The sequence below is a fragment of the Panthera onca genome, chromosome B1 (assembly GCF_046562875.1).
Source record: "Panthera onca isolate mPanOnc1 chromosome B1, mPanOnc1 haplotype 2, whole genome shotgun sequence".
NCBI classification, from domain to species: domain Eukaryota; kingdom Metazoa; phylum Chordata; class Mammalia; order Carnivora; family Felidae; genus Panthera; species Panthera onca.
In genome coordinates, this window is record NC_138342.1 from 142,778,129 (window position 1) to 142,804,605 (window position 26,477).

At 37.0% G+C, this 26,477-nt stretch overlaps 1 protein-coding gene and 1 non-coding gene across 3 annotated transcripts in view; both read left to right on the forward strand.

The window, feature by feature from the left end:
* The window catches only part of TLL1 (tolloid like 1), a 209,684-nt gene extending 183,481 nt beyond the window's left edge, over positions 1 to 26,203 (forward strand). For both annotated transcript variants that reach the window (XM_078445632.2, XM_078445633.2), the window contains 4 exons: positions 1,233 to 1,360; positions 13,035 to 13,248; positions 21,547 to 21,797; positions 23,003 to 26,203. In XM_078445632.2, coding sequence (XP_078301758.1) covers positions 1,233 to 1,360; positions 13,035 to 13,248; positions 21,547 to 21,797; positions 23,003 to 23,137 — 728 coding nt within the window. In that variant the 3' untranslated portion in view covers positions 23,138 to 26,203. The remainder of the gene's footprint in view (positions 1 to 1,232; positions 1,361 to 13,034; positions 13,249 to 21,546; positions 21,798 to 23,002) is intronic.
* On the forward strand, positions 12,088 to 12,235 carry LOC132693475 (small nucleolar RNA SNORA62/SNORA6 family). The gene has a single exon (XR_009616843.1). It is a non-coding gene; the product is annotated as a small nucleolar RNA SNORA62/SNORA6 family (small nucleolar RNA).
* Positions 26,204 to 26,477: the final 274 nt, after the last annotated feature.

Sequence of the window (26,477 nt, forward strand, 5' to 3'; positions counted from 1 at the left end):
CACATGTCAGGGTTATTTTTTCTGCTTTTTCATTGAGCTAATGATATTAACCAGAATCATATGCAAACAAGAATTTCTTTTTTCCTTTTTTCACTTTCTATATGAGAAGATAAACCCATGAAGACTGATATTTGTAACTGAGTAAAGTTTTTTGTTGAATAAACAGGCCGGGGAATAGTCCAGTTATTTCACAGCATTGGAAGATAATTCAGAAAAAAAAAAAAGAGAGAGAGACAGCTTTTGCAAAGTATGAATATACCCTGTGGCTCACAAGTAGCAAATATAATTTAGATACCTTATTTCTCTGCCTATTTTTAAATATTTTTAAAAATTAAATATTTTTAAATATTTTCAAGAAAGGATTTCATAGGAAACTTACTACACAACAACAAAAAAAAAAACTCCCAGTCTAAGTTAGAATGGGTAGGGTGCTGCTTCATAAATTACAGAGAATGGACACAGCCTGAGGATATTAAATATTTTTTTGATATTAAAAATTTTTGAAGTTTGATATAAACAATGTGGAGTAGTCTCTTTTAAGGTAAGGTTATTTTATTGTGAAAAACATAAAAGAAATTTCATATTAAATGAATGAAATAATCTTTGAAATTAGTTTAAAAGTTATTTCCATGACTAGCAGCTGTTTACTTATTTTTCCCCTTAACGCTTCATTTTACTTTGATGAAATTAGGGTTCATTTCGTTTAGCAGCTAAAACTATGATTTAGATATCAGTGTTTACTTTAACTAAGGGTGAGGGAAAATGTAAACACATGATCCATAAAATGGTTTAATGATGTCAATTAGCTGTAAATGATGTTTCTGCCAATGGGAAAAAAATGAATTGAAAATGGTGTAGTCCACTGAACCCCGTTTGTGGCATTGCACTCAAATATTTTGTACATGCCAAGCGTTGATAGCTTTGATGTCAGTATATGTTGCTCTGTTAAAATCTGAGCTTTCAGATCTAGCAGTTTAAAATAGTTCATTTTTTGAAGCATCTATCTGATTCATTGTAAACAATTTCATGTGAGCAAGAAAACAAACATTGCCTGATTATGCTCAGCAACATGTTTGCCAAGGCAGATGCCTGTGATAACAGAGATTGGCATGGTGATTAGTTAGTACTGAGGAAAATCTTTCAGTGGGATAGTGGGTAAATGGGCTACTTTCTTGCTAAACCAACCCTGGGCTAGATTTCCAGACTGACTTATATTATCCTTGTTGGCACAGCTGAGTGCGAACAGAAGATCCACAGTCCAAGTGGCTTCATCACCAGTCCAAACTGGCCAGACAAGTACCCAAGCAGGAAGGAATGCACGTGGGAAATCAGTACCACTCCTGGCCATCGGATCAAATTAGTAAGTGAGCTCATCCTTCTTTCTATTAAGTGGACTGCCCTTGTCTTTTGTGGCTAGCACACGGAGATAAGTTGAATGTTTATTTAATTGAATTGCATTAGTGGGCCGCTGGAAAATACTTTCTTATGCTTTCCTACTTACACTAAATAAATCCCTGATTTCCTAGATCAAGGTGACAGTAATGACAGCCATGTAGCTCTCATGTCGTGTTCTTATCCTGGATGCTTTAAAAGGCATTATCAGCGTTACTGCAAAACAGTAGGCTCTATTTCCTAACATGTTATTGGTAATGATATTTGCAAATGGGGACAGTAAATGAACAAAAACACATCAGAAATTCAGCAAGAAAGAAATAAAATGACTATCAGCCTAAACCCAACATAGCACTGGCTGTGCCCATTCTGTATACCTCATAAACAAAGCATATGTATTTTTTATAAAATTAATTTTGCCTTGTGGCTTGTGGAATGTCATTTTTGCATCACGTAGTTGCCCTTTTTTTAGATGGATACTGATATCCTTAGACTTCCTCTTCCTAAGGAGACACCATGGCTTACTGTGTCTGTGCATACACAGAATAAAGGCCATGTAAGGGTAGAGCAATGAAGTGGCCACCTACAAGCCAGGAGAAGAGGCATGACCAAACCTGATAGCACCTTGATCTTGAAATTCTAGCCTCCAGAACTATAAGACAGTATTTTTTGTGTGTTTTAGCCACTCAGTTTATGGTAGACTTTATTCTGTGTATGCACAGACACAGTAAGCTGTGGTGCCTTCTTACCTTCTTACAAGGACACTAGCCCTATGGGACTAGGGCATCACCTGTATGACCTCATTTAATTTTGATCACCTCCCTAAAAGCCTTATCCCCAAATACATCCACACTGTGAACTAGGGATTGAATGTATGGATTTGGGGAGAACACAATTCAGTCCATAACACCATCTCTTTGCTGAAATTTCCCAACTGTTTGTATGTTGTCTGCAGTTTTACTAGAATCTTTTGCGTATTAATCATAGTTACTTTAAATTCCATTTCATAGTTTAAACATCGGGGTCATGTCTCAGTCTGTTCTGTTGGTTATTTTCTCTCTTAGTGGTGCGATTTTTTTTTTTTTGGTTTGTTTTTCTTGCCTTTTTGTTTGTCATATAATTTTTATTAAATACCAGACATTATGTGGATAACAGTAGAGACTTTATGTCTGGAAGTAGACACATCTCTTCTGGAGGCTGTTAGCACATGTGTGGGTACAGCAGGGGCTGGTGTTGAGGAATCTAGTCAGTAAAGCTGAGTGTGGGTTTTCTAGTTCCTACCATCACCTTCAATGCGACATTGGCCTTGAATACCTTTTTCTTAGATTGGAGGCTGGGATTTCAGAGGCATTTTGCAATACTGCTACTTTAGCTTCCCTGTTCATCTCCACCATGACTTATTTCTCTCTCCATACTTTTCCTTCCCCCAGTTTCTTGTTACTTGGTATTCGCTGCTCCAGTGGGGAAGGCAAGGAGTTCTCCGTTGTCTTAGTACAGCTTGCACCTTAAACAGGCCCCGATTGTTGAGGTCTTGGAAATGGCCTTCCTCAGCAGTCCTGCCTCTTCTCTCTGTGGTGACCAAACTCCATCTTCTATCTCTGGTTGGTCTTCCATGAGAGAAGACCTTCTATAGTGGTAGCAAGTCTCTATTGTTGCTGCCTTAAGAACCTGTGACCAGCAGTTCCCCAGGGGAAAAAGTGGCTCGTTGTGTTGTGTTTTTTTTTTTTTTTTTTTTTTTTTTTTCTGTCATTGTCATTGTTGTTTTACCTTTCCCCTGGCTTCTGTGAGTCTTTGTCCTTGCCCTGGTGGTGACGGTTTTCTTTCCCTTTCCCAGAGGTTTACAGTTTGTTTTTCAGAGAAAAGCTGCCTCTGGGCTTCATGTTTTTGCTCATGGCAGTGACCACTTTCCTCCTCCAAGCCTGCAACACTGAGGAAAGCACTTAGCCTTCTCCTGCTGTGCCCACAATTTCTCTCATGAGCAGGAGATTGAGGTCCATGGAGAAGAGACTGCAAGTGGGTGCAAACTCCCCTATGTCTACAGCTCGCAGGGCCTCTGGACTCTTCCCTGAGTCCACACCTGACCTCTACCAGTTTATTGCAAAGACTTCTTACCTAGTTATATGGCACCCAGCATCTCTTCCTTTCAGGGTCCGCCACTGGTGAACAGGTGTTTGTGTCTCCTCTCTCCTTGGAGGAGGCTGAGATTCAGTGGACTGCATATTACTTGGTTGACTAATGACATCAGCTCTTTGACGTATTCAGCAAAGTGATCTTTAAAGTTGACACGGGTTTTTCTTGTTGTTAGGGTAGAAGCAACACTAGTTCCAGCTATCTATATCCAAGAGGAAATAGAACTCTTGATCTACCCCAATTTTAAACACGACAGTATTTTATTCTTTCTTAGTTATATACCTTTCAGCTTATTGAACACCCCTTCCAATTCTAGGACAGTATATTCCTTCACAAATTGCAAGCTTTAATTTTCATGCAAATATTCCACTTGAGGGTCAGAACATAAAGCATGTTTGTCAATAATAGTCATGCCTGCTCGTATCCTAAGAAGGAATTTCCCAGAAAGAAAACAGAAGCTCTAGGCAAATGTTGATTGCATTTGACTTTGTGATCTTTGTGGTATAGTTATGGTCTAAAGCCAGGCTTTCTCAGATATTAGCATTCATCAGAATTACCGGGACAGCTTGTTAAACACACATTACTGACACCCCAAAGTTTCTGCGTTGAAACATAATACTAATTCCAATTCCCTTATCCTATTAATGGTGTTCATACAAACCTAACTCTCAATACACTCTAAGAGCTGGAATCACTAGAAAGTGTGTCATAACATTAGCTACCAACTTCAAGTGATATTTCAGTTCTGTAGTTTTTAATTCTTACTATTTCAACATTATTGCTTACGTTTACTGTCATTGTTTCCCTACTTGTTATAAAACTACTAACTAATCTACTTTAAAACCAAAATCACCATCTGTAGCAGGTAGCAACCAATGGACATTGGGCCCACACTGTTTATAATTCCACATCACATCATTCAGTCACTTTCCTGTATGGTTAGACATTTATTATATAGGAGATTTTTAGCAAAAAGATACATTGTTCCAGATAAATGCATTTTGCCTGGTTCCTTTGAAATTCTTAATTTTCATGGAAGAACTGAAACCCAAACTGAATTTGGAAAATGGATTCCAAGGAAACTTGAAAAGTTATTAAATCTTTTAATGCCCTTAGGCCAAGAACTGCTGATAGATACTGAGCTACAAGCTAGTCTCTTTATTATGGGCTAAGGCAAAGAGAAAAAGTAAGGAAAACATTTGATCTCTCTTTGGTGCATCTTGAAGCTTTCTTTACAATTCATATATTGTTACCCTTCTTTACTTAGGCTGCATGGAAAAATAACATTTCTAAATATTTCACGTATTCATAGAGAAGCAAAGGAAATTATTCCTAAATACAATTTCATGAGATATAAAGAAAGCTACCATATTTGTGAATTTTAAGAGACCTGCTGTTCTTTCTAGCACAAATATTCCTTTAACTTGATACTGAGTTATGTTGGCTGACATGCAAGTAATCGTTTGTGGGTAAAACCAACCTTTCTCTGTGTTTGAGGTAAACATATTTTAGTTGATTTGGTTTATATATAAGACTACAAATATCGAGCCTATTTAGACAGTGTTGGAATGATGGAGTAAAATGAATAATAAAATCCAACGCCCTTTGAGAGATATGAGCATTCTTGTGCATAATATTTACTTATCATGAATATATGCTTTTGGTTCATGTTGTGATAATCCCTATCTAATGTATATTAGTGTACAATAATATGAGGGCTGAGCTATATATAAGGAGTGGTCAGTTTATTACAGATATGCAGAAATGTAAAGCTTTTGGCATTTTAATGCAACTATTTTATGTACTGTTTTAGTTATCTATTGCTTTGTAACAAATTAACCCAAAGCCTCATGGCTTAAAACAAGCACTCTCCTGTGCTTGATGATCTGTACTCTCCTGACAGATTTACTCTGTAAAGTCCAGAATGTATAGCCAGAATACTATTCGGTTGTAGTATATACCACCTGATACACAAGCAGGAAATCTTCAAAGGCGATTTTTTTTTTGGGGGGGGGGCACCTGGGTGATTCAGTTGGTTAAGCATCCAACTTTGGCTCAGGTCATGACCTCACGGTTTGTGAGTTTGAGCCCCCCATAGGGCCTGTGCTGACAGCTCAGACTCTGGAGCCTGCTTCAGATTCTGTGTGTGTGTGTGTGTGTGTGTGTGTGTGTGTGTGTGTCTCTCTCTTTCTCTTTCTATCTCTCTCTGCCCCTCCCTGCTCACTCTCTCTCTGTCTCTCAAAAAACAAAACAACAAAACACAATAAAATAAACGTTAAAAAAAAACAAGAAAAAATTTAAAAAGGCAAATGTTTTAAAAATATTTTTTAATATTTATTTATTTTTGAGAGAGAAAGAGAGTGAGAGAGTGCAAGCAAAGGGCAGAGAGAGAGGGAGACACAGAATCCGAAGGAGGCTCCAGGGTCTGTCAGCACAGAGCCCAATGCGGGGCTTGAACTCACCAGCTGTGAGATCATGACATGAGCTGAAGTCGGTCGCCCAACCGACTCAGCCACCCAGGTGCCCCTAAAGATGATTTTTTAAAAATGACTCAGTAAATACTGTTCAATAATATAAAGCAACAATTTTAATACAATAATAGCCTAAATTATGTCTATAGTACATAATGAACATACTCATAATTTTTGTCCTTAAATCATGAATTGACTATTATAAAACGAAATATAAAAATTAAGTTGAGTTGTGTTTATGGATGATTACGCCAGTTCTTAAAGATATTTTTGTACATTCTTTTATAAACTTTTTTTGATACCTGCTCTGATCTTTAGAAAACCCTGAAATACTGTCTTCGTGTAAATGTAGTAAGCTGGAGAGCTGGGATCCTGAGAGCCTGATAGTGTGTTTTAAAAAGTTGGGGCGCCTGGGTGGCGCAGTCGGTTAAGCGTCCGACTTCAGCCAGGTCACGATCTCGCGGTCCGTGAGTTCGAGCCCCGCGTCGGGCTCCGGGCTGATGGCTCGGAGCCTGGAGCCTGTTTCTGATTCTGTGTCTCCCTCTCTCTCTGCCCCTCCCCCGTTCATGCTCTGTCTCTCTCTGTCCCAAAAATAAATAAAAAACGTTGAAAAAAAAAAATTTAAAAAGTTGTAACATAGGCACTCTCTCATACGAAATTCCACGAATAAAAACATAAATGTCCTCAAATTTGCCTTTTCTTAAGAGTGCTCTCCAGGTAATAAAATGTAGCTTCACAGGGTACTTCTTGCATCTCACAAAATCATGCTTGGACTAAAGAGCACTGAGAACTAATGTCAGTATAATGCCCAATGGTTTCAAAGTGGTATCATGCATATTATCTCAAGTTGGGCTCACAAATGACACTTGTGGAGAAGGATGCAGTTTAGGGGGGTTGGCAAGTGTGTAAAGCTGGCAGGGGTCTAAGGACCTTCAAGCCTGAGATTCTTTCTGTACCTTTTATTTTATTTTGTCTTATTTATTTTAGCATCCTGCATCAGAGAGAAAAAAGATCCATAATTGCTACATATGTGTGCATATATACTAATTTCAGTGGGAAATGTTAATAAGACAAAGTTATAATGATGAAGTAAAATGAACATACAACAGAGAAATAAAGAGAGATTAGGACCATATATATTTTGAATTTAAAGTGACTTGTGTCTAAACGTAAGGTTTCTACTTACTAGCCATCTTGAGATGATACTTGAGAAAGATACTCATCCTTTTAGTCTCCATTTCTAGATAGGAAATTGGAGATAATACTTAGGAATGTTGTAAGTGTATCAAATGAACTTGTATATTAAGTATTTGGCATAATGCCCTGTAAAAGCCAATAAACACTGATATATGATATCCAAATAGCAATTACAATTATGACAATGATCAATAATAAAAATTATATACCATTTTATTGGGTAATTCAACCATGATCAAGTTTTTGTGTAGCCTTATGAAGTTGAAATTCAGTACCAACAATTAAAAATACAGCTAATAATTATTTGTCAGAAAACTTTTTCTTTAAAGAGCCGATAGGAGGGGCGCCTGGGTGGCGCAGTCGGTTAAGCGTCCGACTTCAGCCAGGTCACGATCTCACGGTCCGTGAGTTCGAGCCCCGCGTCAGGCTCTGGGCTGATGGCTCGGAGCCTGGAGCCTGTTTCCGATTCTGTGTCTCCCTCTCTCTCTGCCCCTCCCCCGTTCATGCTCTGTCTCTCTCTGTCCCAAAAATAAATAAAAAAACGTTGAAGAAAAAAAAAATTTAAAAAAAAGAGCCGATAGGAAATAATATGGACTTCGTAGACTGTGTAGTCTGTGTTGCAACAATTTTAATCCGCTGCTTTGGTGTGAAAGCATCCACAGACAGTACACAAATGAATGGACGTGGTTGTGTTTCAGTAACTGTTTTAATTACAAAAACAGCCTGAAAACTAGATTTGCCAGGCAGAATTTACCTAGTTTGTTAAGAAGGTCAGGGTAAAAGGGTTTGAAATCATGAAGTCCATAATCGTTTGTGATTATTTTCCCTGAAATCACAGAGGGTGGAAATATTTAGCTCTTAATTTCTGTGGTAGACAGAATAATGTTCCTCATCCCCCAAAGATGCCCGTGTCCTAATCCCCAGAACCTGTGCACGTGTTACCTTATGTGGCAAAAGGAGCTGTGGTTAAATTAAAGATCTTGAAATGGAAAGATTATCCTAGATTATCTGGGTGGGCTTGCTGTAATCACAAGGGTGCTTACAAGACAGGAGCAGGAGATCAGAGAGGAGATGCTATACTGTTGGTTTTGAAGATGGAAGAAAGGGATATGAGCCGAAGAATGAGAGCGGCCTCCAGAAGATGGGCAAAACGCAAGGAAACATCATCACCTTCCTCTGGAAGGTCTGGTGCTGCTCACCCATTTTAGACTTCTAACCTTCATAGCTGGCAGGGAGTGAATATCTGTCATCTAAGCCACTAAATTTACGGTAATTTGCTACAGCAACAATAGGAAACTAATACATTTGCTTTCTCTGTGTTTGTGTGTGTGTTTAACTAGGAGATGCTGACTATGTGATAATAGCTTTACAATAGAAAGAAACCTTGATTAAAAGGTAGTTGGGGGGAAAATGTCTTCTTATTAGAAAAGAAATCAAGTTCTGAATGAATAAGACAAGGATCTATTTTACTCCTGGTTTCCTCCTGTCTTGATTCTGGAGACTCATCATTACATTTTTGGTACTTTTTTAATGTTTTGAATTGCTCCACATTAAATAGAAAATAAAACAAAAACAGACCAACAACACAGAAACAAAATTCCAGGCATAGGAGCATATAGCAATATGTGCTCATGTCGTGTTTATCCTATCCTGGAGTTTTGTGAAGTTATATAGTTGCAATTTATAGCTTTAGATATGGGATATTTAGAAAACAAAAGCACCTACAAATGTTACATAATTCTCCACTATAAATTCACAGAAAGTGTATTGACCACAGCTATAGAGGACTCATGGGGGGAGAAAAGGTCATTTGAATCAGAAAGCTAGGGTCTGTATTCCATGCTGCCATTTTTCCCAGTGGCCTTTACTCCTTCCAGTATCTTGTGGGAAACCAACTGACAGTTCTTACCGAAGACAGGAAAAGATGAAGGATGGCTGGGCCCAGGGAGTGCTAAATCTTATCTCACAGCTGCTCAGATTGCATCAGCGTCTTTCATTCGCTCACTTTTAATGGTCATGCTGGCTAAATTGTATTTTTGCATTGAATGCTATCATTTTATTTTCTTGTCCTTCATGAATATATATGGCAACTCTGAATGACTTTACCCTTTAGCCACCGCCTGTATTTTCAATCAAAGTACCTCTACAGATGTTCATGTGAGGCTGCATATGGAAGCCTGGCGGGGGGCCAGCTAGGTAGATTAGGCTTGCTTGGGAGTTCCAGAAACACATAGTTATTCTTTCCACAGCCCAAAATGAGAATTCAATTTTATTTCTTTTCAATGAGACTCCTTAAGCTCTTGGTTTGCCTTGTGGGAAATCCATTAGTATTTCTGATGAGAGCTCATGGTTATTTGCTCTTTTTTGTTTTGTTTTGTTTTTTCAAACTTAGATTAGTAACCTTAAAATCATAGAAATATAATCATGGAATGAGTAAGGTTTAAATGTTCGAATACTAAAATGCCTATAAAGTTTTAGTGTAAATACCTAAGAAAAATATTTTAAAGTACCAAAAAAGAGGGCAGTGTTTCAGCAGAAATCAGACTTTCTTACCGCTCCATACATCAGCTTTGCTTAGCTGTCCTGTTACCATTGTGTAGTTGAAGGATGTTTGGGGATTCTAAGTGTCTTCGGGGGTGCGAGGGAAGCAATTCTGTGACATTGATTCCTAGTGGCTAGAAATCTCCGTATTCTGCATTATTTAGATATAGATATTCATGGCTCAGGACGCATCATAAAAGAAAGTAATAAACTGTGTCTCACTGTATCTTTAGGAATTCTACAAAAATATTTTTTGAGGTTTTCCCAGTGTCCCATGGACCCCTGTAATACCTTTCTATGGCCTAGAAATGTTTTTTATTGAGGCAATGTCACTACATATGGAGGTCTCTAATGTGAATATCTCTATGATATTAAGTGCCAGATTTATGAGATCTCGGCATGTGAATTGGTCACGCTTTTGCTTGTGTGGAAGCATTGGGGTTAGACTGACTTCTGGAAAAGGACCACCCAATCTTTGCAGATGAACTAACAAGCTGCTACCAATTCCAGGAGGAACAGTCACTAAGACCTTAATGAAGGAGAATTGTTTGCATCACTTGGGAATATGTCAGCTGCAAAACTTTTGCCTAATTTGACTCTTCCAGAGTCAGTCCGATTCCATTAGTAATTTGATAAAAAGCGGGAGCCAGTTGGCTCCAAACCAGGTGTCAGTATGCCCCCAGCCCACAAGCGTACTGCCACTCTGTGTGGTGTTGCTCTGTTCTGTAAAACAGATGTTATGATTCACTCCAGACATCCTGCATTTCATTAGGGAGTGAAATAGTCACTTAGTTATCTCATTCACTTACTTTTCAATGGACTGAACATGTGTGGTCTGTAAATTCTGATCCCATTTTAACTTTTACTTACAGGATATGCTTTAGAATGCCATCACCCCACCCTCACCCCCATCCCCACCCCCCATCGTTCTTACAATTTTCACTTCTTCACAGTAAGTTTTTCTGGTCTTTTTAGATGAATGACTCTAAATCACATTCAAAAGAGATAGTTATTCAACATGCAATGGTTTTCAGATGTCATTTTCCTGAAACAGTGTTGTTGTTGTTGTTTTTTCTTGAAATAACCCTGGTCTTATAATTCAGAAGCTTGGTTTCATATTTAATCCGCAGAAATTCTAAGGATAAGCCAATTTTCTCCTGTTGGTTTCTTAACAGTCACAAACTGATACTGAGACTGTGTATATGTCACAAAAGTCCTAGGAGCTGACTGAATACCGTCTCATGAGATGCAGAAAACCTGAAGGGGTGGCCTTCTCCTTTTACAGCATTTCCGTCCGTGGGGTTGGCCATAAACATGGAATCGGTAGACAGGTAAACGAATGGACGTCCAGCCGACCATCCATTCAGAGTCTTCTATATCACTCATACACTGCGTCTGCTCTAGTCCATTCTCTGCCACTGGATTGCAGAGCTAAATAAGGGGAAAACGTCAGTGATCACCCTGCTTTGAATGTTGTACTTCATGATAAATACACTCTGCTAAAGTCTCCTTGTTCACTGTATCTTTCTGCACTGCTTTTTGTTGGTTTGTTTCCAGTAAGACTCTTTGTGCTGTATTTAATCTTTTTCACACTATCCAGTGTCTTGGTAGAATGCAGCGAACAATCCTTTTTACCCATTATAATTATAATACATAATGACTCTCTGAGGCTCGTTGGTTATAACATTTTAATTTATACTTTTAAGTAGGATGCGGCGGAATATACAACAGCAGAGATCAGACCTCTTTCTTTTCTTTTGTTTCTTCTTTTAAGTAGCTTCCATTGCTTTCTCCTCCTCCCTAATTAATATAAATTGCTTCTTTCGTTTCTTCCCTTACTCCTCCAAAGTCAGTGATAGTAGACGGCAATGCGTTAAGGGATAGATAACTGTGGTCAGCACCAAAGGAAAACCATTCTTAATTCTTAGTCGATTTTTTCTTTCAAAATTACAAAACTGATGGTTTTGATTAAACTTAGAATTGTGACAGTTTCACCATATTGCATCAAAAACGTGTCTGTAAAAAGTTTTGTGCAAATATTTTAAGCTGCAGAGACCACAGCAACATTAGTGAATTTTTTGAGTACATGCTCTCTTTCTTTGGTGTTGTTTTCCTTATTATTTTGTTTTAGCTTTGCTCTATAGACTTTAGTGGAAGTTATAGTTTATTTCTTGAAGGCATGATGGTTTTTTCAGGGAAAGGAAAAAGCCTTAATTGGCGATGGCAAATAACCTAGAATTCCTGGAATTATTAATAGTTTGGATATTACTATTTTCAGTCTGTCTCGGTTACACGTTCCTTTGTGATGTTTAATATGTGTTATACATTTAATGAATTTTCATTTTAAGAATTTGCTTCTGTACTTTGTTAAAGCATGGAAGTGAGGCCGCTGGCTGGCTGATGAACTCACAAGTGTAGGTAGTGTGCTACATGAGGGCGAGTCTTTCGTTAACACTGGTTTCTGGCCCAGTGAGTGGAGTTTGATAGTAATTCTTGCTACAAGTATAAAAAAATAATAAATTGCTCAGACTCATACATAAAAATTACTACGCAGGAAACTTAAAATAATTTTTAAAGGCATACTAAACTTGGCAAGACTCTAAATATTAAAATAAGTATACCATCTATCTTAAAAGTAAATTAACAATAATGTAGCCTAAAATCATATTAGGACTCTCTAATAATATGGGTTTGTAGGATCTAAATAAAGAAGTATATAGTGAAAATTCCCTTTTAGTTATCCTATTAAGATCTACTGTGCTTAATTTTTGTGAAGATATAACAATAACTGTAAGAGGTTTTCTGCTTAAGTGTCCCAAGGTACTTGCACACAAAGTACATCCAAGGTAGTATATGATGTTCAATAGTTTATGATCATCAAAACCAGAGGATTCAACTTTTTAAAAAAATTTAAAAATGTTAAAATTCAATTTTTGTTTTCTGATGCATTCAGTGTAAACTTAGAATTATATTCAGAATAAAATGTCACTTTGTGATTACAATTTGTCTATATTTTGGAGTAGATTGTCATAGTAGATTTAGTTGAAATAGTTGAATAGTAGAATTTCACCCGGAGTTATTGCATTGTTTTCCTCTTTATGTTTTTGCAGAGATTTTACATTCTGTTGATTTCACACTCTTTCAGTAATGCTCCACATGGATTTCTTTATTTATATGTCCTGAGCATGTTTTATTGATCTGTATTTCTGCTCCAAAGGAAAGAACCCATTTTGAGTGATATGTGATTTTTTATTTTTCTTTTCCTTTCTTCTTCTTCTTTCTTTTTTTTTTTTTTTTAACTAGGCCTTTAGTGAGTTTGAGATTGAACAGCATCAAGAGTGTGCTTATGATCATTTGGAAGTATTTGATGGAGAAACAGAAAAATCACCAATTCTTGGACGACTATGTGGCAGCAAAATACCAGAGCCCCTTGTGGCCACCGGAAATAAAATGTTTGTTCGGTTTATTTCTGATGCATCTGTTCAAAGAAAAGGCTTTCAAGCCACACATTCTACAGGTCAGCAAATCAGGGCCATGTTTCTCTTTCCTAAGATCTAGGTTTCTCTTCCGGGAATGAATGCAGTGGATCCTATAACAGGAACATTAACGAATCTCTGAGGACAGTAGAAGAAATCTCACTGGAGCATTTTGTAAAATATTTGAGAGCAGTGTTGCATCCTACCTATATGTCTTTGTAGTTGTTGAACATTAAAAGGAAATGCAGTAATTTGATCTCATTCATGTTCAATGCAGTATGACCAGGTAGAATTATCTCTAAATATTTGTATAATATGTTCCATATTCACTTTGGCAGTTTGATTTATATGTTCTGTTTAACAGTTAAAAATCTATATCTTAGTATTCAAGAATTATGTTTTCTCTAACATCCTACCTGGTTACCTAGATTTTGAATTAATATATTTTTATAAATCTCAGTTTTGAGATTTATCTCTGTGTTTTACAGAGCCTCATTTGTTTTTCCCTTTATTTGGTATGGAACACAATCTTTTTCCTAATCCTAATCCCTAATTTGACTTTGTAATGAAAATCTTCAAGAAATAAAATATAATTTAGAAAAATATGGAAAATTTTAGGCAAAATGTAGAATAACATTTTTTATAACTTGGAGCCAGCCTAATAATATATTTCATAAATGTCTAGGAAATGTCCTTTTTTTTTCATTCAGTTAAAAATAAAAAATCAGTTGATTGTAGTTTCCTAAAGTCATTTAGCTTATAGTGCCACCTAGTGGCACTCATGATGCATAAACCGTTTAGACACCGCCTGGTAGAAATCCATCTTGGTGTAAAATGCACTAGAAATAGTATACATATTTTACCAGGAAACATTTTGAGTGTAGTAATTTTCATCATGGTTTCCTGATTTTTTGTTTGAATTTTTTTAATTTTATGTGAGAAATCAGAATTTTAATTATTCCATTATCCAATATTACTTTCCAGTTTAATACATTTTGTTATGAGCATTAGATTTATATTGATGTCTATATGTGAGAAAGTGAATATTGTCCAGGGCGCGCCTGGGTGGCTCAGTTAGTTGAGCGTCCGACTTCGGCTTAGGTCATGATCTCGCAGTCCGTGAGTTCAAGCCCCGCATCAGGCTCTGTGCTGACGGCTCAGAGCCTGGAGCCTGCTTCAGATTCTGTGTCTCCCTCTCTCTCTGCCTCTTCCCCACTCGTGCTCTGTATCTCTCTGTCTCTCAAAAATAAACATAAAAAAAACATTTAAAAAAAGTGAATATTGTCAAAATATTGATCTAATTCATACTAGGAATGGTTGGACTCATTGATAATTCAAATTAATTGTTTCTCAGGATTAGTATAAATATTTATATTTAAAATTATTTATATATTTATATTTATATATATTATATATATTATGTTTGAGAAAAATTTTTCATGGACTATAGACATTTTGTACTAATGATTTTCCACCCATTTGACATGTACTCTTTAAATATTTTCCTGATAACTTGTTATGCATTGAAGGGGTGGAATGATTGGAATCCCATTACTTCATCAATACTTTTCTGATAGCACAGAGTTTATGGCATATATATGCATACTTTAATATCCTGGGTATCATAAGTTCCAAGAAAGCAGTATAAAAATATGCTGTCAAAGTTCTTGAAATATCTGACTATATAATATTTTTAATTTTCCTGTCTATGAATTCCTCTTTCTTACGTTAGTAAAAACTTACTTTTATAGTATCTCATACTGTCTCTTCTTACCTTTGGTAAGTAGAAGGATTAAGACTTATATCATGTTCTGGGATGTTGATACATTTGGGGTTTGGGTCTAATGATGCCATTACCTAGCTGGGAACGTTGGAAAGGATCATTTCTTTGGATCTGTTTCTTTATCTGTAAACTACTATTTAAGGTTTCTTATAGCTGTAAAACTCCACAACTTGTTAATTTTGCATGGCCTCTGCTCATGAACCCTATTTGCAGTGTTTATATAACCCTTAAGAACCCATTGTTAGGATCTAATTTCTCAATGAGATCACATATTGAGATCTGATGGTCTATATATATAGCATGCATTTGGCATTTAGGCACACACATGTACTTAATATATACACTTTATGTATACTGAATCCTCAAAAGACTATACGATGTGTTATCCTCATTTTTCAGATAAAGACTATACGATGTGTTACTATCCTCATTTTTCAGATAAAGACTATATGATGTATTATTATCCTCATTTTTCAGATAAAGAAATTTTAGAAATCTCTAAAATTAATTAATCATCCAAATTCTCATTTTTCAGATAAAGAAATTGATTAATTATTTTTTAGAGATTTCTAAAATTATGTCAAAGCCTGAATTTAATCTTTATACTACCTATCTCCAAAGCTCACATACTTTCCACCACAGTATATTTTCTCTTAATGTAAAAGTTTCAGATTAGGAAGAAAAAGGATACCAAACTGGTCTGTTATTGAAGCAATGGTAGAGATTGAATTTTTCCTTATGTAAGTTTAAAAAAACCCTCTGTTTAAAGTATGTAACTGGCTAGGCCTATTTTATTTCCCTGTTCTGTTCACATGCATTCAAATACCCAATTGAGCAACATGAGTCATATTTTCGTTAGGTGAAAACGTACCCTGGATATCTTTTAATCCAGCCCTGTCATCTCACAGTTAAGGATTCTGAACAAAAAATTAAATGCCTGAAGTAGAACAAAAAAATAATAGTTGGTATTAGAATCCTGGCTTCTTAACTCGGGCTCATTTGCTGTTATCAAAATTTTTCATATTATCTGTTTGTGTTTTTTTTTTCTTTATGTATAAATTTTTGCTCTCACTTAACCAGGCATCTTTTCTGGGTAGATTTGTTTTATGCTGTTACTTTCTAGTAGCCATACATGTTGAAATCCTCTGAGGTACTGCCTCCTATTTATGTCTCCTAAAGCTTTCTCTTTAATAAGTTAATTTATCCCATAGTCTTTCATCACATATTTATTTGACACCTGCTTTGGATAGACTGTAAGGTATTGGTAATTTATAGCAAAATATTTAGCAATTTGTGGGAGTTGATAAGGAATAGAAGGAATTCCTGCCTGTTGACAGCTTACAGTCTGGCAAGTTAAACTTCTGATTTTCAGATGTTTCTGTACTTAGGATTTTTCAGTCAATTTCTACTGACAAGACAGCCAAGTCCAGTACTACATCAGTCAATTTTTTCTGCATGTATAAAACTCTTATTCATTATTTAACTGCTTCTAGAATATCTGTAACTCTTATTGATGGGCCCTGAAATATCCCTTTTAATTTGCTTGAGTAAATTTATATATATTTCTGTATAAAATTTGAGTTTTATCCACAAGTTTCTAATACCATGAATTTTGAAATCAGCTGATTAGAAATATTGCTCTAATATGGTTTTATGGCTACTTTTTTTCACAAGTAATGCTATGTAAAAAAAATCCACGAGTAACGGACTTTATTGGGAAGAGTCCTTTTTATTCTCTGATAGTGTCCAAATTCTAAGCCTAAATATATTTTAATCAGGTAACAAATGGTATTCCACTACCCTTAAATAAACTTATGAAAGGAAACAAATCCTCCAGTTAAAAAAAAAAAAAATATATATATATATATATATCTCCTGTGTATTCTCTCAGAGGATATGGCTATCATACAGAAAAAGGGGGAAATGTGAAGAGAAAATAATATTTTAAAACATGGTCCGTCTGGGGCGCCTGGGTGGCCCAGTCAGTTAAGTATCCAACTTAGGCTCAGGTCATGATCTTGCAGTTCACAGGTGTGAGCCCCGCGTCGGGCTCTGTGCTGACAGGTCAGAGCCTGAAGCCTGCTTTGGATTCTGTGTCTCCCTCTCTCTCTGCCCCTCCCCAACTCACGCTCTGTCTCTCTGTCTCTCTGTCTCTGTCTCTGTCTCTCAAAAATAAATAAACATTAAAAAAAAACAGAGACAGGGAGGCAAACCATAGGAGAGTCTTAACTACAGAAAAGGAACTGATGGTTGATGGAAGGGAGGTGGGCGCGGGGGGGGTTGGGCAAAATGGGTGATTGGCATTAAGGAGGGCACTTGTGATGAGTGCTGGGTATTGTATGTAAGTGACGAATCTCTAAATTCCACTCCTGAAACTAATATTACAATCTATGTTAACCAACTAGAATTTAAATAAAAACTTGAAATATTAAGAAAATAAATGCATAAAATAAAACATGGCCCATCTGGTAGGACTTCTTTCCTGGAGCATACAACATCATACTATTTATCAATGACATTAAAAAAAAACAAAATAATACATTATTAAACTCCTTAGCAAGGAAATTATTTTGATCTAACTCAATTAAATTAGAATGTCCACTAAAGGCATTTGTAGGTCAAGTTACAGGACCTCTTTGGGAATTTAATACTTTATCAGGAAACAAACAATCATGTCTTTCCAAATTAACAGGAAAGTCACCCCCAGGCTTCTCTTCCCTTCTTGTCACCTATCTTATGCAGCTTTATTTTCATTTTCCAGAATTCTGTAGAAGATGTTCTGGCAGCTTATAGAGTACATTCAAACAAATGATTTAAAAACAATATTGCTGACATGCTACACTACTTTTATATTGTTCCAACTTAGTAAATGAACAGAATATTTGCAGGGAGTGTATTTACCTAAAAAACATCCTTTATAGGGACCATATTAAATGATACATGAACTAAATTTTGAAGAATTGCCACAAGGATTCTCAAAGACACTCGTAAGCAATTGCCCTCATTCTGCCTGTTATTTTCTGCGTATGGAATTTCTCTCAGGGCATATTAAAATCACACCTCTTCTGCATATAATATTCAAATGTTTGTTCTTAAAAATTTTATTCTGTGGACTAAATTCTGTCTCTGTCTCTGTCTCTTTTTCACTGTTGGATCATTAATTCCAGATTGATTAGTTTGAGCAGTGATCCATAGGAATGCAGTTGTGTTCTGAAACAGATAAACGAAAGCCGGTGAACTTTCTGAAATATTTTTAGTCACCCTTAAATGTAATTTATTTATTTTGAATATTGCCATTTTCTAGAAATTTTCAATAAAACCCAGTTATAACTCTTCACTGTCATTTTTAGATTCACAAACGTTTCATGAAATCCCCTTTCCATTTTTGTTTACTTTTTTTAAATGTTTATTTTTGACATACACACACACACACACACACACACACACACACAGAGCCTGAGTGGTTTCATGAAATCTCCCTTTCCATTTTTTGTTTAATTTTTTTAAATGTTTATTTTTAAGAGAGAGACATACACACATACAGAGCCTGAGCGGGGCAGGGCATAGAGAGAAGGAGACACAGAATCTGAAGCAGGGTCCAGGCTCTGAGCCGTCAGCACAGAGCCCCACACGGGGTTTGAACTCACAAACTGTGAGGTCATGACCTGAGCCGAAGCCAGAGGTTCAACTGACTGAGCCACCAAGGAGCCCCTCCTTTTCCATTTTGTTCAACTAGTTCATTTCCTCCTTGATTTTTGTTGGAAGTTGGGACTGGCAGAGAATTGTATCTTCTGGACCCTGGTCTTTGTCTTGCTACTTTGTACAAGGCAGGCACACTGAAACTAAAGCCTTCTTCCCAACACACAGTCTGTGCCTTCAGCTCTTCCTGGCTGTGGGATAAAAGTTTTTTAAAAAGTTGAAACCAAAACAAATCCGGCAATTATATCAAACTTTAAGAACAGGTAGACTTTTAAAAAACCTCTAAATGAGATTACACCGGTTTATACACTTACATATTACATTTGGAAATATTTTTCACAAAATATTTTCCCGGGCTTCAAAAATATAAGTCTTCCATTATGATAGCAGATTAATAGTGTTTTCAATTGTTTTTCATTTTTTTCTGGCTTTTCATTTCATACCTGAATGGATCCCTAGCAGCACAGATGATGGCATTTCAATGTTCTCACTGGAAAATTATGGCAGAAATGGTGGTAGCTTCCACTAAGACAGCCTTTCCTATGTGCCAGTTACCTTCCAAGCATTTTACACATATTAAACCATTCACTCTTTGTCTAGACCCCGGGGTGGGGCTGCTGTGTATGATGCTTGTCTTAGAAATGAAGTGTGAGATACAGTCCCACAACGGATGAAGGGCAGAGCCCAGATTTGGACCCAGGTAGTTTGGCTGCGGGGTTCTGTCACAGGGGAAGGACCGTAATTTTTGGACTTAGAAGAGCGCCCTGGGGCACCTGGGTGGCTCAGTCGGTTAAGCGTCCGACTTCGGCTCAGGTCATGATCTCACGGTCCGTGAGTTCGAGCCCCGCGTCAGGCTCTGTGCCTACAGCTCAGAGCCTGGAGCCTGTTTCAGATTCTGTGTCTCCCTCTCTCTCTGCCCCTCCCCTGTTCACGTTCTGTCTCTCTCTGTCTCGAAAATAAATAAACGTTAAAAAAAAAATTAAAAAAAAAAAGAAGAGCGCCCTGCCCTGGTAGGAAGGGTAGGATGTTTGGTTCGCAGTCTGTAGGACTCAAGAGACAATATTTAAGAGATGAGTCCAGCTTTCAGCTTTTTACATGGGCAATAGTAGCACCCATCTGCCACCGGGAACATAGAGGGACATTGACATTCACCATGGAGCACAGCCTAGGGGGCAGTCATTCTCGTGGTTGGAACTCCAGTTGGATATTAGCCACACACACGAATCTAAATGTCTTTGTGCCTACATATATTTAGACACATCTGAACGGTGGTTCCATCCTGGAGATTCAGAAATATTTTGTTATTGAAAGTCACCAAACCACAGTGTGGGTAAACTGTACACAGACCTGAAAACTCCAGCTAAGTGTTTGTAACTGCACAATTCATCCTCACAGGGTGCTGCTGAGGATGGTTTGGTCGCATGATCATGACAATGTCACAGTTGTGGTTTGAAAGCCAGTGTCCTGCTTGTCCACATCTTTTCATCTTGGGCTTTCATTTCTGTCTCCTCCCAACTTATTCCACTTCTCCTGGGATTTTCCCGGTCTTAGCACTGAAATTGTGGCTTCCCAGGGATCTCTCAGTGCTTGACAAACAGAGATAGAAAGAAACTCTACTTGCTTCTGACATGTTTATATCCCTTTCTTTATCTCCTTTGCCCCCGACCCTCTGCCATAATAATACATATAATGCCTAGTTATTAGGGATAATAACCTATATAGGCCCTAGTTATTAGGAGGTTTGGCAGGGGGAAGATGACAAAGTTTCTGAGAAAAAAATTTTTTAAAGTGTTATATCTAAATTACACTAGCTACAAATTTTTATGCATACTTATCTATTTGGTACATTTACCTCTAATGACAAAAGTAATAACTGGTAATCCATAAGTTTATTGATATCTCTCTGAAAAAGAAGCTGTGAAAAGAGCATTTAAATTTTTTATTTATTACAAACACAAATATACTTAGTAGCTTCTGGAACTACAAAGGTAACTGCAATTAAGGATGTGCGTATGTTTTTCCCAACCCAGTTAGGTAAATATTTCTACCCAAGTCAAACTGTTCTATATATTCTATGTAGAGTTTTATATCATGCACACACACATAGAAATTTTATACATTTTGTTGATTTTTTTAAAGCTTATTTATCTTTGAGAGAGAGAGACAGAGTGGAGGGTGGGGAAAGGCAGAGAGAGAGGGAGAGAGAATCCCAAGCAGGCTCTGCACTGCCAGCAGGGAGCCCGATGTGGGGCTTGAACTCAACAGATTGCAAAACCATGACTGGAGCCAAAACCAAGAGTCGGACGCTTAACCGACTGAGCTACCCAGGTGTCTTATATTTTTTTTTTTGTTGATTTTTAAATTCTTTCTTATTCGTTTGGATTCTGGGTTCTTAATCGATTAAGATTAAACTTGAATGAAGATAATGATCTTTTTTCTATTAGAACTAGTTATTTGGAACTAAAAACAGTATCGTGTGTAACAAAAATATTTATTAAGAGTTACTAGACGCTAGGCACTGTTTTAAGTGATTTTCATGTATTCATTCAATCCTCAAAGCCCGCTAAGATTGCTACTGTTGTTATATTGTTATCACCTGCATTTTGCCCTATGGATCAGAGAAATGGCATCACTCGTATAAAGTAACTGAGCTAGCAGGTGTTGGAGGTGGTATTCCAACCCAGCAGTCTGCGTGTAGTGCCCGTGTCAGTACCTGTTGCACAGACCCCACAATTATGGGACACACATCCGGTGATGAAAATGAATTCAGAAAGTAGAGGAGGGTTAGACTACATCAAATTTGAAAGGGGACTTGTGACACCTCACTGGATTTATTTCATTTTTCTTTTCCGGGCAGAGTGCGGCGGTCGACTGAAAGCGGAACCGAAACCCAGAGATCTATACTCGCATGCTCAGTTTGGTGATAACAACTACCCAGGACAGGTCGACTGTGAATGGCTGGTAGTGTCAGAACGTGGCTTTCGCCTGGAGTTATCCTTCCCGATTTTCGAGGTGGAGGAAGAAGCTGACTGTGGCTATGACTATGTTGAGCTCTTTGATGGTCTCGATTCGACAGCGGTGGGGCTTGGTCGATTCTGTGGATCAGGGGTAAATACAGTACCAGCAGGAAACCATAGCCAGATTGAAAAAAAAAAAAAAAGCTCAATGATTCATGATTGTTATGTGTGCCATGTACAAATTGACAATATTTTTACAAAAAAAAAAAAAAAAGGTTACACTGTATTGTTATTGGCTTGACAAATTATACTATGCCTCTTCTCCCTCACCTCTTTCTCTATCTCTATTGAATTTTCTCAATAATCTCACGCAAGAGGGATGAATTTGGTAGCTCTAATTTGCTGTTAGTGTCCACATTCTAACTTTTTTATTCATGTTCTTCTTGTGTAATAAATATTTCAACCTTGAAGAATCTAAAGGCAATACATTTAAACACGCACCTTTGACAATTGGGTCAACTTCCTAAATTACAGCATAAAGGCAAAGTAATATGCACACAACCCATGTTGACATTCCCCTCTCAAAGAATACACCTGCTGAGTGGTGGGGTCCACCAGTGCTGTGCGGACTCAGTCAGTGCTACCAGAATGCTGTTCCACTGCAGTGTGTCACTTGTGCATGGGACAGAATGCCAGCGTACAGGTCACAGAGCGTTGCCACGAGAAATAAGAAAAAGAAAAGCTTAAGATAAATATCAAGTGGTCTTCTGAAGACTTATTTTGTTCAGAAGACATTAGGCCCCCCCACCCCCGCTCTTTTTTTGTCTATCAGTGTCTATTGCTTAAATAATACTGAACATGAATACTCTTGAACTCCTGTCCAAATACCAGCTGCAGTGAAACAAAAAAGATTCTTGGTGTTTAGATTATTGAAACAGGAAGGGAGGGATGATTTGGATTCTGGAACTGTCTCTGCCTCAGAGCACCTTCTGAAACAAATTTGATAGCTCTTTATGCTCTTTGAACCTCACTTTATTTCTAAATCAAAGGAACTTGGCTTAAAATTTTGGGGGAAGAAAAAAAAAACGACACACCAACTTGAAAACACACTTCTGTTCCAAGCCCAGCGACATCACTACCTATAACTATGATCTTGAGCATGTCATTTGCTTCTCTGAAACTCACGTTTGCTCATCTGTAAAATGAAGAAGCCACACGTATTCACTATTCCAGGTTGTTGAGAGGATTAAGTCATATATACCCCTACTCCCCCCCATCCTAAATATGAATCTCAATGAAGAAAAAAATGACTCCTTCTGTTTGTTTATTTGCCTGTGTGTTTCTTTTTGTCTTTAGCCACCAGAAGAAATCTACTCCATTGGGGATGCGGTTTTAATTCATTTTCACACTGATGACACAATCAACAAGAAAGGATTTCATATAAGATACAAAAGTATTAGATATCCAGACACCATGCATACCAAAAAATAACACCAAAACCTCCATCAGAACATCAAGGAATGTGCAGAATGGAGAGAAGACGTATTTTTTTTTTTAATGAAGATACTAGCACAAATGTTTTATATAACGAGTGTGAACAGAAGAAAACTGTAAGACCAGAATTATCTCTGTACTACAAGAGAAGTTTTCACCTAACTCTGATCAGCATTACCAGGAGACTGGAGCTCCATGCTTGATGTATAAATCCAAATAAAGCTGGCGGAAGGGCGTCATGTTACTTCAAGGAAGACTCCACAAGCTTTTGTTGACAGCTTGATGCAGATGCCTTGCAATTCAAGCAGTTCAGTTCAGGGTCTGTGACCTTGCAAAGTGTTCTTTTTGCCAATTCTTCAACATTTGGGAGAAATAAAATGGTCTTGCAGGTCACATACAGAAAAACCCTCTTCCTGCGTCTGAGGATAATTGCTTTGGCTTTGTATCTTGGATGCAGATCCATAGAGGATGTTGGGAAATGGGAGTCTTTTGAGGGTGCTTTGTACTTTAATTGTGGGTGTGTCCGATGTTTGGAAACTGGAATACTTCAGCTTAGTCACTTTCCTTGCAGGCCAGATTCACCTCTTTGAGACGCAAATGATCTTGTGACCACTTCATTTTACTGGCATTTTGACAAGTTGGAAATGTCAGTAGTGTCCATTATTGCAATTAATCTCTAGACATCATTTATTTAAATGCTGGAAAATGCCCATCTGATTGGTAAACTCAGTTCTTTCAGTGAAAGTGCTGCCTTTTCACACCAAACTTAAGAAGCGCTGTGATGTCTTAGAACTGCGTGAGAGAACTCCCAACAGGTGTGAACAGAATTCTTCTAGTGACTGCCTGGATGGTCCATTCTCAAGTCACCAGAGCTGCTATCGTCTTTTCTGTTGTTGTCAACCTGTCGTAGCTGTTATTGCTGACATTGTCACGGTTAATGTTGTATTTAAAAAAAAAAGAAAGAAAGAAAGAAACGAAGTGTAAGTAGGCCATGTAGTCATTGAAAGATTTCTTTCTTTCTCTCTCTCTCTTTCTCTCGCTCTCTCTTTCTTCTTGGGATTCAGTTGAAAAAGGATTTGTTTCCGAAAGACTTTCTATGGTGCTATTCCATAAACGTTTTTTTTTTAAACAAAATTTTTGACCTTTGAGCCAACCACCTGTAGACTATGAATGTCTCCTTATGTCTGTCTGGTGGCATTTGAAGACTAAAGACTTGTCAAACGTATCAAGAGTATATCATTGCAAGGGCAGCACTTGTCCTGTGGAACAACTACTTATAATGCCTTAGAATTCTTGCACATGATCAAACAGATCCTCCTAGAGACACACATTTCAAAAGGTTGAACTTAATAATGTATGTGAATTAGCAACTCCATGAGGAAAACCCATTTCCGTGACTGAGAACATCGGGTATAAATACGGTGTCTTGCTTTTGTTGTAGAAAATGAATTTTCTGCTTTAAAGCCATGCGTGTTTTTAATATTGTGTGTGTATATGTGAGGTTGTCTGGGTGAGCGGAGCTATAAGAAGGTGAAACGTAGTGGGGGATGGAAAAGTTAGAATTTATGTGCCAAGTTCTACTAGAATCCTGTCTGAAGTAGCACCTTTCTTAGGAGATTTCATGGACAATTAATAGGAACTTCTAACTATTATCAACCCCATTATAAAAATGGCTTTTTCCTTTACAGAAACTCTGTTTTGATATGTTTTGATGTTGACGTAGATGACTACGTGAAATACCTTAGTTTCTGTTACCTGTCCATGAACATTTGACATTCCATAAAATTGGGTATTTCTCTTCATTTTTACAAATTAAACTATACACACAGGTGTAGCTTGTTTCTTTTCTTTGTCATTGCCCTGAAAAATATTTTCTTGCATTTGAATTATACTATGTAAATACATTTTTACAACCAATCTTCGGTTCTTACTGAACATTACTTTGGGAATGTGTCACTATTGCCTGCAATATAATGAGCTTTCTAGTGGAGCTGATTTATTCCAGTAACTTCTTCCATATTTTTTCACTAATCTTCAATTAGCCAAAATATATCAGGAGTGGGCAAAAAGGAGGAAAAAATTATGAACACCTAACGTACTACACTATGCCTGGCCCGGTGATAGGCACATGACACAAGCTTTTTTTTTTTTTTTTTTTTTTTTACTGTTTGAGGATTGTGGTGATGTTCTCATTTTGTAATTCAGGACTGGAGGCTCATAGAAGGTATGTAACATTCCCAGGGTCACAGTGTAAAGTGAGATGTTGAAAGCCAGCTTGTCTGATATAAAAATCTGTGCTCGTTCTACGAAATGTAGTCGAATCGATCTGGACATGTATAAATAGTGGACAGTGTTTTTATGATGAAACTTTTCCACGTAAAGTACACTTTAGGGGTGAATTACAGTAAAACTTTCAGGATAAATATATTGTTCTTTTCAGGAACAGCATGACAATTCAAATATCAGCTGTAGATATCTTTAAGAACCACAATTAGTGCTAGAAATTAAAGAAACAAAACCTGCTCTATAGCTCAGAGTTAGTAACCATGGACTTTTGTTAAAGTAAATATATTAAACTATTTTATCTGGCGTGATAGGGGAAATGTAGTGTTCTACATTAAGAAATATTTTGGGTATTACCATTGACATCATATTAGGCCACAACGAGCTGCATTCAATAAAACTGAGAAGTGAAAGTGAAAAGGTATTTGGAGATGTCACAACTTCAAGTCTTCAATGTGAACATTAATTTTTAACGTACCTTATGTCAGATATCAATTCGTTGCATATTATTTTTATATTAATTCAGTTTGGGCTTAAATATGTTGTTAATTGCAAGTACAAACAGCTTTGTTGTCATTTTGTTAATTATTGTTAGCTACTGTTTCAAGCGTTTTATTAAATTAATTTTGTAAATTATTTTCAACCCCTACATCAGTATATTGGTTGTGCTCTCTATTTGCCAAAGTTCTAACTCCTATACAATCCTCACTGGCTATCCACAGAAAAAAACTGCTCCTACTTCCTATGATTTTATTAAATTATTTTTCAAGTCAACTTGAATATTAATCTAGTCTATTTATGAGGTCATGACTTAGCATAATTTCACAAAACAACATTTTTTGAAAGTATGCGAGAACAAACAATATTTCCAAAGTTTCCAAATGTCCCCTTCTTGTATTGGCTGGCTTTTTGCTATCCAGGCCTAATTTTAATGTATCACAGTATCAGATTCAAATGCTGTCCAGTTTTGTTTTTAGAGTTCTTAGTCTCTCATATTTGGTTTCTATTATTACTATATATTTTCAGGGTAAGCCTCAAATACTAAATTTTGTTC